The sequence below is a fragment of the Mustela putorius genome, unplaced genomic scaffold, assembly GCF_011764305.1.
Source record: "Mustela putorius furo isolate JIRA1106 unplaced genomic scaffold, ASM1176430v1.1 tig00537227_pilon_pilon_pilon, whole genome shotgun sequence".
In the NCBI taxonomy this organism is placed as follows: domain Eukaryota; kingdom Metazoa; phylum Chordata; class Mammalia; order Carnivora; family Mustelidae; genus Mustela; species Mustela putorius.
Window position 1 is genome coordinate 32,769,764 of NW_025422368.1, and position 14,232 is coordinate 32,783,995.

General features: G+C 38.7%; 1 protein-coding gene across 2 annotated transcripts in view; it reads right to left on the reverse strand.

Moving 5' to 3' along the window:
* PTPRO (protein tyrosine phosphatase receptor type O) overlaps positions 1-14,232 on the reverse strand; it is a 243,832-nt gene that overhangs the window by 30,685 nt on the left and 198,915 nt on the right. Inside the window, exons 15-17 of one of the 2 annotated variants that reach the window (XM_045073123.1) lie at positions 12,935-13,055; positions 8,541-8,609; positions 6,089-6,172 (exon numbers count right to left, since the gene is read on the reverse strand). In XM_045073123.1, the coding sequence (XP_044929058.1) occupies positions 6,089-6,172; positions 8,541-8,609; positions 12,935-13,055 (274 nt within the window). The remainder of the gene's footprint in view (positions 1-6,088; positions 6,173-8,540; positions 8,610-12,934; positions 13,056-14,232) is intronic. The other variant, XM_045073124.1, reaches the window with a different exon arrangement.

The window sequence follows — 14,232 nt, forward strand, 5'->3', positions numbered from 1 at the left end:
GGCAAAAGAATTGATTGACATAATGATGAAACTTCAAGAGCTTTAAATAAGTACATCAGACACCTCAATTTTATTTGATTTTTATTAAACATACCTCCAGTTTGTTTAATTACTTTTCCTTAAATGAGAAGATAATGATAATAATTTTAGATTCACTTCTTAAACAGTCTATTAGATACAGGAATGTACCTGTACTTTAGATTTTGGGTTTGCCAAATATTAAATTCTAGAAATAAAATCTCTTGCTACTAGGGGTTAAGTGGCTGAAGTATTTTATAAATAAACAGAAATATATGTTGCCTGAAAACTCTAAGATCTATAAGTGAGAAGGAAAGAATTGGGGAATAAAAGGGAGACCTACATGTCTGGGAAGGTGGACATGTTTGTTGTCAAAGACTCAAAGAACCTTTTCAGTATCTTCCTGGGAATGTGACTTTGTGCTCTCCATGTTGGCATGTATCTTTTTTTTTTTTTTAATTTTTAAGATTTATTTATTTATTTGAGAGAGAGTGTATGTGTGCACAAGCAGGAGGGGCAGAGGGAGAGGCAGATAAAATCTCAAGCAGATTCTGTGTTGAGCACAGAGCCTGATGCGAAGCTCGATCTCATGACTCTGAGATCATGACCTGAGTGGAAATCCAGAGTTGGATGCTTGACTGACAGCTCCACCCAGGCACCCTGGCAAGTATCATAGAATTCTATTATGGCATTGTTCTTACTCAACTTTGAGCTATTTTTTTAAGCTATCTGAAGAATTGTACCTATTACTTACTACTTCTTAATTCATTGTTATTCTGTAAGCTCAAACATGAGCTTACAATGTGACTGCAATGTTAATGTATGCTTCGGTTAATTACATTATTGGGGGTAGTTAGGGTAATCGTTTTCAACCAATAAGAGATAACTGACCTAAGTTAATGAATGCGAATATGGTCTCTGCTAAAATACTCCATTACTGTATTTTTATTGTTTTATATAAATGACAAATATTGATATGATTATGAGTAACAGTTTTTACAAATAGTTTCCCAAGGTCTTTAAGTATTGATAGAAGCACTCAAACTTGCAGAAAATAAGCCATCTGTAGTAAATAACCAGTGTGATCTGAAGACTCTCATGTGCCAGAATATTTATTATATTAAAAATTCTGGGGGTGGTTAGGTGGCTCAGTTGGTTAAGGAACCTGACTCTTGATTTCAGCTCAGGTCATGATCTCAGGCTTGCAAGATTAAGCCCCGAGTTGGGCTCCCTGCTCAGCTTAGTCTGCTTGAGAATCTCTCTCTCCATCTCCCCCTCCCCCCTGCTCATGCTCATTCTCTCTAAATAAATAAACAAAATCTTTAAAAAAATAAAAATTAGAATTGTGAATATCCAAGTACCTTCATTTCTAGAAAGTCTGTAGCACAAGGGAACACTGCTTCCTCTGTGCCCTTGTAGCGTGTTGTTCACCGACTGTCTCTCCCAGGGTCTGTCAGTTGCTTCTGTGCTCCTTGCTACACAGTCCTTCCCCCTACCCCCGCCCCCCCTACAAGAGCTGAGCACAGGTAATAGGACACACTGTGGTGCTCAATAAGTGTTTCATGAATTGGGTTGAAACAAAATACTTTTGCTGTGTTGCCCCCACAATTTTACTTAATGATTCAATGAGGAGTTTGATACTAGACTTGGGAAGTGGAACTGGTGGATGGATAGGAAGTTACAAAGGGCAGGGAATTTAGGGGAAATACCCATTTAGGCAAGTGGTGTTTCTGGTTCTCATTTCCTGGTTGCAGGCCGTTTTTATTTCTTCCTACTTCTGAGTGACAACAATCCATTCCATAGCTATTTGTTCTCCCTCATCTTCTGTCTTTCATGTTTGGGATGTAGAGGGAACAGACATTCCATTTTTTATTTTGGCTCTCCCTCATCCCCTCAAAACACCACTGTGATGTTGGACAGAGTTGTATCATCCAGGCATTTGGGAACCTAAATGAACAGCTTTTGAATAATTTCTACTCAGCTCTTGTGAAGGCAATGTGGTTAACTTTAGGAATCCCACGTTCACTTTGTATCATGGGAGCTAAAGACTTTATTGCTTTATGACAGAGGAATGTTTGCTGAGATAACTAACGGTTTGGTGAAGTCAGGAGGCTTCCAATCACCTACCTTGGTGATTGAGAGTGGGAAAGGAAAAAACAAATCCCAAACCAACTTTTCCTATCTAAACAGACTTAAAGGGAAACTGGGAAGAAACAAATATATGTGGGAGAGTGACACTGAATAAATTCAGTGCTGAAATATTAAGCTGCTACTATTCAACAGCTGTGTAGAAACCTGATTCCTGGGAGACAGTCACTTTTTTTTTCTTTCAAACTCATTCATTGATTGAATTTTACATAGAACGTAAAATTCTACCACATGTTTTCAATAACTTAATGCCAAAAGTGTATGTTTAAGTGTATGTCTTCATGATTTGTGTACAACCTTTATGTTCTGCTTAGATTTTGCAGAATTGCCAAAGATTCCAAATTCTCATAGCCTTAGGCTGTGGGACAAGGACAGGACTGAATTATGAAACTCCACAACCATGCAGATGGAATTCTCCTACCTTTTCAATTGTTGTGCTAATTCTAAGACTTAAATTAGGGGACGATTCACTTTTAAACATGTAAATAAAGTTTTTGCCAGCCATTTGGACATCAGGACTTTATGGAAAGAGCTAGTGTGTGTGCCTGTTATCGTGAACATTTGAGGTGATGTTTAGGGTGTCATCTTGTCATTGCAAAAGATTTTTTGAGTCATTGATAACACACATAGACAAATAGCAAATAGGCATACACAGTCATGCACATCTGTTAATTTTCTCTTTTAGTTTTATCAGTTAGGGAAGGTTCAAAATCTTAATGACTGCAAGAAGTTAAGATGCGTACGTCCTTCATGGTTATGAGATCTTGGAAAGCCGGACAGACAGGAATTCATTGTGAAGGGGAATATGAAAAGAGGCAATGGAAGAAGCCTGGGATTTACAATGACTAAAAACAAACCAACAAAACCACCCTGAAACAACCCACAATACTCTAACTGTCCCCAACTTCTCAAGTGCTACTTACTTTTTCATGAGCTAACTGGATATCATCCCCAACTCTTAAAAAGGGGTTTAGAGTTATATCATTCTCTGAATAAAATATGCAATAACCACAAGGAAGCTGAACAGTTTAAACTAAATGTTGCTTCATGGTTAAAATGACAACTGTGGCAGGTTTCGAGCAGGCAGATGGATACTTCAGCAGAGCAGGAGGTGACTATGGCGTTAATAAAAAAAGTAGTAACAATGAATCCAGATAGAGCTGGTCCGAAAGAAATGGTTTTCTCTGATCAGGAAACCCAAACTGAGATGAGGGTAGCCAGAAATCCTGGCAGAACACCATCTTAAGACTAAGCCACCTTGGGCACTGGTGACCGGTTCCGGTTTTGCTATTACCCTGGGAGAAGATTCGAGCAACACGATGAGAGAGAAAGCGTCTCCTGATATCCACACGGACCACTCATCAGGAGGATTTAAAAAAATTAACGGGAACATCTATTCCCACAAAGTCGGCAGTTTAGAGAAGAAATCAGGCTGTGTGTGAGGAAGGAGGTGGGTGGGTGGCTCTGTTTTGAGTGGTTGTTAACAGACGAGGTGAAATATGAAGTAGACGCATCTGGAGGAGGTTTAAAAATGACTATCTAGGAAATGAAAGCAGGGGGAAACATCCACGTGTTACTAGAAGAAGAGAAAAGTCGCCAACAGTAGGGACCTCGGGTAGCTTTGGGAGTGCTAAGCTAGCTGTACCTGAAAAAAAACAAGGATCGTGTATTTTCCTTTTGTTATATCTGACCTAGCACAAGCCTTGGGCTGAAAACAGAGTTGATGTTTAGTGTACTCTCATTGGTTTCTATGTGTCTGCCTTACTGAAAGTGACAGAAAGCCTGGGGCTCCATGTTTTGCCTTCTCTTCTCACCTGGAGATAACCATTTACAGTCTCAAGACCATTCTTCTAAAAATGACTGAAGGGTTTTTTTTTTTTTAAACAAACAAACAAATAAACAAACAAAAAGACTCTAAGCAAAAACCAAACAAACACAACTACTGAAGGGCTCCCCCCCCGCCCCCCGCTAAGTTGGGTCTCATGCCAGTTGATCAGTACTATAAATAGACTGTGAAGGGGTTGTTGGAATTTGAAGATGTGTGCATCAGGGGGACCTATTAAGAAAGACATGCAAAAAAAAGCACAGGCCTGATATAAGGGTAGAAACTATACTGTGGGAAAGTCAGAGAATTAAGCAGAAAAATTAATACAAGAGCATATGCATCTTTCTTGCTTGTGTTTGAACCGTTATCATGGAGGTTACTTTAAGGGTATTGGGTACAAGTATTCTGATGATAGGTAGAATACTTGAGAATGATTAATAGGTGTTGAGTGAAAAGTGATGCATATTTTGAAGGTCAGAAAGGAATTTTGGCACTACTCGTACCTGAATACTATCTGATATCAAATACTTAAAATACCGTGTTGGCTATTGTAAAACCCTATACTCAAAACTGTTATTAAAACCAACTTGGATTAACAGCGAATGAGTCCTCATTATCTAGGACATTCTTCTGATTCCATTACTTAGCACATCAGTGTCTACCATGTTTCAACACTTTCCTCTGTTCTCCAAAAAAAAAAAAAAAATTTTTTTTAAAACAAAACAAGCCCCCCCCCCCATGCTGGTATTAATCTCTTTTGTGAGGAAGTCCTTTTTGGTATTTCTTCCATTGCAACTTGAAATCCTAACCTTGCTGGCTGTGTTTATTCTGTCCTTGGAGGAGCTGAGGAACATTTGATCAACTGCCTTTTGGAATAAATAACTCTGTAGATTGCTTTTCATCTTTCACTCTCCCCCCCGCTCTCCCCACTCAGGCGCCATTTTTCCAGTTCATGAGCTATTTTTTTTTAAAGATTTTATTTATTTGACAGACAGAGATCACAAGTAGACAGAGAGGCAGGCAGAGAGAAAGAGGAGGAAGCAGACTACCTGCTGAGCAGAGAGCCCGATGTGGGACTCCATCCCGGAACCCGAGATCATGACCTGAGCCAAAGGCAGAGGCTTTAACTCACTGAGCCACCCAGGAGCCCCTCATGAGCTATTTTTATTGCTTTTTTCCTAAGTCCTTCTGGACTTGCACATATATCTGGATCTGTCTGTACATAATTTAGTACCTAAACACCTTGGATACTTCAGGACAATGATTTTTGTTTTTGGTCAGGAAACTACTACCTTTTCTCCTGTGGCTCAGTAAAGGAAACAGTCCTTCTAGATATGTTAGTCCCAGATTTTCAAATTATTGTTATTAGATTTTATGCAAACTGAAAAGGATACTATTTGAGATTTGATTACTAAAATGATTTAAAAGTTAAGAAAAGGAGAATTTAAAGAAGCTGCTTTTTATGGAGAAAAGAATAGATTTTGCAGACTCTGGGGATTGGAACCTAGATTCTCTATATAGTGGTATGATGTTAAGATAATCTCCTTAAGCCTCTATTTCAATGTGTCTAGGATGGGGCTGTGCAGAGTTGTGGGGACAATTAAATAAGATACTTAAATAATGAAGCTTTGCACTCAGTTGCTCAATATTCATTGAGTTAGCATTACTATGAAAACACTAATAACACCGCAAACAAACAGTATTCTGCACTTCTCTACCTAAATGCATTTCTTCCGTTTTGGAAATACGAGGATCTCTAACGGATGGAGATGGTAAGGAAAATGGAAAGCATCATTTACAAAGATGAGAAGCCAATGCATTGACCGAATGAAGAAACAAATGACTTGTAATAAATGGAAGAAAAGCTTGCCAAGAACATCCCAAGGAGAAAATTTTAATTGGAAAAACATTATAGTTAGTTAGCATGTTGGTACCAGAAACTCTTTTAATCCATTTCAACACATGATTAATAATTTTAGATGCAGCCCAAACACATCACATAATTAAAGAGAATTTTTCCTTTTGGTTTTACTTCTGGAGAGCTAACTTTATAGACTTTGTGTTACGTAAACAGTAAAAAAAAAAAAAATCACTTACCAAGGATTAATATAAAATGCCAAAAGATAATCAGTCCAAAGACATGAGGGTAGCAGGGTTAAGAAAGCAAATATACTCCTACGCCTGTGAGCATTAATAGATATAACAGATGTAAAGATGAAAAAGTGGCAAGAGTTAGTAACATAAACTGTGAACAGATATCAGTAAATCACCTACCGGGATCAATTAAAATGACAAGCATCTTAATTACAATCAAATATTACTCCATCCGAAACGTGAGGGTTTACATGCTCTCATATTGCCAACACCAGTTTTATTCACACACATCCATACGGTAATCAGATATATTCCTTTCAACTTATTTTGTGTCGATTAGTCTGCTATTAAGTGATTACATTTTACATTCAGTTTAATGAGGCTCTTAAATGCCTCATTAATTATCTCCAGTCTTATTCTTGGATATTATTACCTCTGCCATGCTTGAACCTATTTTAAGGAACCATTATAGCATCATTTGATCACTAACAGCGGCTTGTGTGAGGAAAAATCTACCAAAGGTCAGTTTCCGCCTTTGCTGATTCTGGGAAAGACCTCAAGCTTCTGGGGCGCATTCTTATAAAGCTGCACTCTCAGGTGTGACTTTCTATATTACTTTTAGTTTAAGTCAATTCATCATCGCTGAAAAATAACCCTTAAAACAGAGCTATGGGAGGATGCTCAGGTATCATTGATTCAAGACAAGTAGCTCATGAACCTGCCTGGTCTGTAATATGACTAATATTGAGCTGAGTGAGAGCAAGAGTATTTCGTCATACTTTGTTTCTAATTCAGTCTACTGGTCTAAAAAGTGGGGTGTGAATGAAATTTCAGGTATTTAAACCATGTGCAAAATAGAGCATTCATTAATGTCGATTTTAAAATAGCCTATGTCTGAGTCTATAGCTATACTGGGAAGTAGGAGGAGAAATGCTGTCACTTTGTCACTTTAGTCACTACAAGTTTCCACTGAGAAATCTATTCTGTCAGTCAGAACAGGCTGGTGCTGGCAAAACTGTCTTTGCCAAGAGCAGGGGGAGAGTTTTGTAGATTTTCTAGAAAGGTCCTGAAGTGAATTCTCTTTTGCCTTAGCTTTCCCATAACTGGTGTCCCATATTCTATCAATTGGGACTGAGTGTGCAGTTAGTCAATACACAGACAGCTGCCCTGAGTCCCAGGTATGATTGGGTCAATTTCTAGATGTGCTGTTCTTCCCTGCTTTGTGACTGGGCCTTTTTAAAGGGCAAGCCAGACAAGGACCAGTGAATTAAGTTTCTTAATCTTGGCAAGACTGTTAATATATTTGAAGAAACCTAGAAAGAACTGTTTACTAACTTTTCACCATTGTGGGGTTATGAGTTTTTCTTCTTCACAGTTGGATTAGTTGTAGTTAAATAGCAAAATTCCATTCAGGCTAAAATTTAAAAATAGTACAACATATTGTCTTATTAAAAAGAATCCTATTTCAAGTAGACTTTCCACTGCTAGATGTTCATTCAGGGAAGCAGAAGTTATATTCCAATTAAAGCCCTCCCTTTTTCATGGATTCTGTAAAGTTTCTAGTCTCACCTATCTATTTCTTGAAGATCACCATTTTGGAAGATTAGGAAAACAAGAAAAAAAAAAGACCATTTACCAAGGATTAACATGAAATGTATCCATTTAAATTAATGTGCTTTGCATGGTGGCTTGCAAAAGAAACCAACCTGATCATGTAAGCAGTGCTGGCTTTATATTAAATGGTGACTTCATTAACAGTTTTGTTGGGTACCCATTGGCAGTGCACAGGGGATAGGATTGTTAATTCTCACATATCAGTGTTAAGGTATAATATCAATTTAGTCTCCTGATAATGCTTTCTAAATTCTCCAGATACCTCCTCCTTGTAGGTCCTTAACACTCAAGCATGAGGAAAAAAATAAAATAAGGCCAGGTTTCCCCATGGGACTTTACTGCCTTTGCTCTTCATTTACCTGTAAGTCTAAGAGTCGAGAGCCCTGGACTGAATATATCCCCTCGATTCTGAACAGAAGTAGGGGCTAATATTCTCAGGCACTGAAATGTCAGTTGGAAATAGAGATGCTGCCCTGTCTCCTGCTGCCTCGCTGGGGTCTGTTCTGTGCCTTTCTCACCACTTACTCCTTCAGTGTGACTCCTGTATTGAAGCCCTTCTTCGGCAAGGTTTGGGGCTATATCTATGCCTGTGTTAGTCCTTTGTTTAATATAGTGAATACCCAGCAGACTTAGACATTTTCTCTACCTCATAACATAGTAAACCTACACAAACTAATATATCCAGTGATTAAAATCTAACCTTGGAAGGTCCACTCTCTCCAAAGTTGTGAAAGCACAATCAGACAAAACCATGTAACCCTCCAAAAGAGTAAAATAAAGTCTGGAGCACACACACAGCATAGATAAGCTATCTAGAGGCTTGTTCCAAAGTGATGCTCACCAATTGTATGGAAGCTTTCCATCCCTCTCCAAAGATGCAAAATTGACAAAGGTTCCTGCTCCGCATTCCCTGTTCAAAAGGAACCACAACATCAAGGTTACTGCTTGACAGAGCACTCTTTTACCTTGACATAAAAGAAAGTCTCTACTGGCTTATCATCACAGCATTAAATTAAAAAATATAAACTGATATAAATTCCATGTGTTCCTCTTTTGCATGCAATGTAAAATAGAAAGATAAAAATGTTTTTCATAAGGTTGCACATGCCCTAATCACATTATTTGAAGCCAAGAGGATTTGGTTTACAATCCTTTCCAAAGGGCACTCGTGATCCTAACATAAATCTTTGAACTATTTGGGGTATAATATTTTCCACAAAGCCTCCTAGCCTGTGGGTTTTCTGTTTTCAGCACATATTCTTTGTGGGGTTGATACTAAAGCATTTTGATTTCTTCTTTAAAATGGTGGTGGATCAAATTGGATTTTTTTTTCCCCTCCAAAATGTTCCCCTCATGTCAGGATGCCCATGAGATTAATCACTTGAGGTGAGGGTAGAAAGAGTGAGACATACTGAATCAGAGTGGCTCATGCGGAGCCTCTTATCCAAAAGGTTGCTTATTAATCTGTCAGTAGAAAATATTGTTAAAGTTTGTTTTTTTTCCAGAAGTGGAAGGCAAAGTTATACATATTCTCATGCCTTTTCACCTTTGGCTAATGTCAGGGATAAACAACACAGCTCACCAGCACTCCTGCATCTCATTTCCCCCCCTAGATGAAATTGATGGATTTACTCAGAATTGAAGCAGAGATTTTGACATTATTGACACATCTGCTAATCACTTTAACGATCTCCCTGTTCTTATTACCATGTTCTGAGAACCGTTTTCTTCTTTGAAAAATGATGTTGTTATATCATGCTGTGTTAAAAATTACACATCAATTCATTTTCCTTTGTCAATTTCTCATATATAAGAATTATTTTACCCTGTAATTCAAAGGTTCTTATCTGGGGTTCAAGGATGGAATTTAGAGCTCCATGAACATAGCAGGGGAAAAGTACTTTTGTTTTCACAACCTCTAACTGATATTTAGCAATTCTTTTAATTACTAAAATAGGCAACAGGCCACAATAATACCATCAGTACCGGTGAAATTGCTAACCACAGAAACTACAGATGTTTTTCTATAATGAACCTGCTGCAGATGTTGCGGTATTGTTCATAATCATCACTCTGATGAAATTATGAGAGGTATTAGACACCCTACTACATATTATCTAATATATTAATAAATGTAATGCATTTGTTTTTTAAATGCATTACATGCATTTTCTTTTTAATTCTATGTATTTTATTTTTTGCACTTAAAAAGAAAACATTATTCTTGGAAGAGTGCCACAGGCTTAAACAGATTGCTGGAAAGGATCATGACACAAAAAATGTGAGGAATCTCTGCTCTAGTGGCCGGCTGGCCGAAGTAGAACCACTTCTAATCATCTTGCTGCATGCACCAAGAGGGCTCCTGGAATGGTACCCGTCACCACACTTATTACCAGCCCTGCCACTATTTCTATTATGAGCTCACATTTGCTGCGTGCTTTCCAGTTACGGCGTCCTTGCTCCTCACCACCACCAATGTAGGGGCTATTCCCATCTCTTCTCCATAAACATTCTTCCCCCTGTTCCCAGGATCTTTGCTATACACTTTGTTACTTTATACACTTCGTTTGTTTTCCTTGAAATCCACTAGATGACTCTGGCCAGTCAGTCTCCTTTGCTCTTATCTTTTTTTTTTTTCTCCCCAAAATCTTAGTATTACATTGTTCTGGTGCTTACTGCCAGGCCTTCTTCTTTCATCTCTGCACTTGCCCTCGGTCAAGGAGAATTTCATCTGGTCTATCGCTTTAATACCACTTACACGCTAACAACTCCCAAGCTTGTGTCTTCAGGGCAGTCTTCGCTCCTGAACACCAGACTTGTATGTTCAGATGCCGACCCCACACCTGCTCTTGCAGGCGTCTCAAACTTAACATTTCCCAGACGGAAGTCTTGTCGCTCCCACTGTAAGGGCCTGCCCCTCCCAGAGGAACTTGCCCTAACACCACAACTCTGGAATCCTCATCTGGAATCCTATTTCTGATGATGGCAACTCTATCCTTTCGGTCGTCTGTGACCCTTATTAATTTCCATTTCATGTACGATCTGTGAGCAAATCCCCTTACCAAATGCCTCTATTTTCAAACTATACCCAGTATCTGATCATTTCTCTCCACATTCACGGCTGTGATCCGGGACTTAAGCATTACCAGCTCTCGTCTGGGTTACTATAATGGCTGCCCCCATTAATACGCCTGCTTCGCCTCAATACAGACTGTTTTCTCATGGAAGCTGGCTCTTCTGCCCCAAGTCCTGCAGTGGCTTGACTCAGACTATCAGTGAGAGTTGTAGGCTCACAAGGCTCTGTGTAATTTGACGTTGTCTCCTGCTGCTCCCCCCTTCATTTCCTCTACGTTAGCTGCACTAACCTTCCCACTACTTTGTGAACATGTTCCCGCCTCAGGGCGTTTCCACCGGCCCTTCCCTCTATTGGGCATACTGTTCTGCCAGAAAACACATGGCTAACTCCCTTATGTCCTTCACAAGTTTCCTCAAGTACCATCTTTTCAGTGAGACCTATCTAGCTCCCTGAGCTCCTGTCTGTATACTCCAGACATCTGTACTTCTAATTTCCCTTATCTGTTCTATTGCTTTTCTCTTACTGTTGGCTCACAAACCACATAACCTTTTTACGTATTATCAGTGTAATTTATTGTCTACCTCCTCTGTTAGAATAGGAGCTCCATGAAGGCAGAAATTCTTGTCCATTTTATATACTCTCACATCGCAAGCATCTGGAAGAGGCTAACACATAGCAGGTGTCTATTAATATGTATCAAAATAGCCATTAATATTTGTTCATATTAATGGACGAAGTTTCAGTGACCTGCACAAGGTCACATAGATCGTAAATTAGGATCTGATCCCAAGGAGTGTAATTTCAGAGCTCTCTATATGAGCCCTAGTGTGGTACCACCTTCCTGCCTATCCTTCTAAGATTAGTTTAAATGCCAACAGTCATAAGCTTGATTTTTATATTCAGAACCAATCTCTTTTCTCTATGTTCAGAGAATTCCATTTTAAAAAAAGATTTTATTTACTTATTTGACAGAGAGAGACACAGCAAGAGAGGGAACACAAGTGGAGGAAGCGGCAGAGGGAGAAGCAGGTTTCCCACTGAGCAGGGAGCCCAATGTAGGACTCTATTCCAGGACCCTGGGATCATGACCTTGAGCCGAAGGCAGACGCTTAACTGACGGAGCCACCCTGATGCCCCAGGGAATCCCATTTTTATCTCCTTTTTGGGGTAAGTCAGTTTATACCTTTAAATATATTTCTTTATGTACATATCTCCAGCCATGTTCTCAATTTCCTAGTAGACAGCTTGGATGTCTGATTTTTATTTAGTTATGCCACATAAGACACTGATTAGATCATTACTGGATTGATAAGTTTATTTATCAATAAATAAACTTATAGAACTCTGAGAAAGAAAAAGGAAGTTGATAGACAATTCAGCAGGCTAACACTGGGTAAATATAAATTTGAACCAAATTTCCCAAACCCAACAGTATTTGAGGCAACAATTTTTAAGAGAATTGATGGATTTTTCTGATAATATAGGGGACCACTGAAAATACTTGAGAATGTGCTTTGATAAGAAATGCACCGGTGGCCAAAGGAATAGGGAATCTCTAAAATCATAAATCAAAAGTATTTTCTAGCTGCAAGAAAAATGAAAACTGTTTGAACTCTGAGTAGTAGGAACAAAACTAATAGGGGAACTCCAATGGACCTAATCATAAAGTCTACAAATGTTTTCTGATAAAACCGCTTTGGCAGAACTGATGAAGAGAGGGGCTTTTTTTCCTTTTTTTTTTTTCAAAGTATGTTTGAAAGTATCCAAATGTCATTAGTGGATCTCTTTGCATGGGTCTCTTAAAATCACAAGACTGAGAGTGAGAGGTCTGGATTGGTGTAAACAATCCTTTGCTTTGTCATTTCCATGATTATGTTTTCTAAAATAACTTTTAAAAGTCTACTTCGAAAACACAAAACAGACACTGAAAACCAAAATCAAACTTACCGCTATACAACTAAATATTAAAGTATTTTAAATTACACATTAAAATATTTTAATATTATTAAAATAATTTTAAATGACATTTATAAATTAAATTATGAGTTAAAATACCTGAAAGCCCTGCTGTACAATTTTGGTCTGCAAAAGCAGATCTGTAAGATAAATTAAAATATTTTAAAGCCCTTGTGTAAAACAATCAACCAAACTGACCTTACCTGGCCATCTGGAGATGCTTTTTCCTCAGAATGATAAGGGTCACGAGCAGCAGTCCAATTAACAGAGTGCTGAGGATGGCCAACACTGAGATGACTACCACATTAGGGTTCATCTCTGTAACTGAAGAGAAAAGCCATGCATTTTCATTATAACTTCCATTACACAAAACTAACCCAACCACTCATCATTTTCCATTGATTTTTAACACCACTGAACATAGAATGATGACAACAACAGTGACGGTGATAGTTTCCCACACCGACAATGACCTCCTCGCGGTCAAATACAACCTCGTCAAGTAGGTTGACAAATGGTGTTCAGACGCCTGGCAGGATTGTGTTCATCCCAAAGCATTATATCCCGAATGTTCTTATCCCGGAGAACTGTGCAATGTGAATAGTGCTTGGACCATAGTTTAAATTCCTTTGAAACTCAAAAAAAAAAAAAAAAATCTAGAGGTCATTACCATGTACTATGACTGTTTAGGGTTTTCAGAAGTTTAGAGAGTGGCAGGTTTTCATTTTATGCCTATGACTTTAAAGTCAGAAAGCACAACTGTATATTACGCTTACAACGAATAATGTATATGAAAAAGGCATTAGCAAGCTACCATCTGCCACAGCACTTAACACATCGCTAGAAGCAGGCATTCTGATGATCTGTAACCATATGTTGAGAGGTTTTCCATCTGCACAACTCAAGAGATTAAACCTATTAATAAGGCATAGGGTCTCCTTAAGAACAGGGCTATGTCCCTTCCCTCTACTTACATGGAGGCTGTTATGGCACATGCACATCCGAAGTGAGAATATATTTCAAATGTTTTCATAAAACTCTTAACTGGAGAAGGACCAGAGCAGGGGAGAATGACACCATCCTTTGCATTGACCATAAAATCACAGAACTGGGAGCGCGTTCAGTCCCTACGTCTCTGTGGGTTTGCCACTTCCCATTTGGGCCAGCATGACTCCCACTCCCGGGCAGAGTAACTGAACAGAAGGAACATTAGACTCATGGTCAGGAGACCTTTTTCAAGGTCTAGCTGATATTCGGAGAAGCTATTTTATCTGTCTCTCCGGGCTTCATTTTCCTCACTCGTAAATAAGTTGAATAATACACCTATTTCACCGGGTTGCTGTAGCCATGACAAGGAATAGTGAACAGGAAAGGCTACTTGGAATGGTGTCCAAGCACACAGAAGTGAGAGACTATTAATATCCTTTGTGAGTCCATTTTTGGTCCCCTTTTCCGGAAAAATAAAAATTTAAAACAGAAGACAAACAGAAGGTGACTCTCA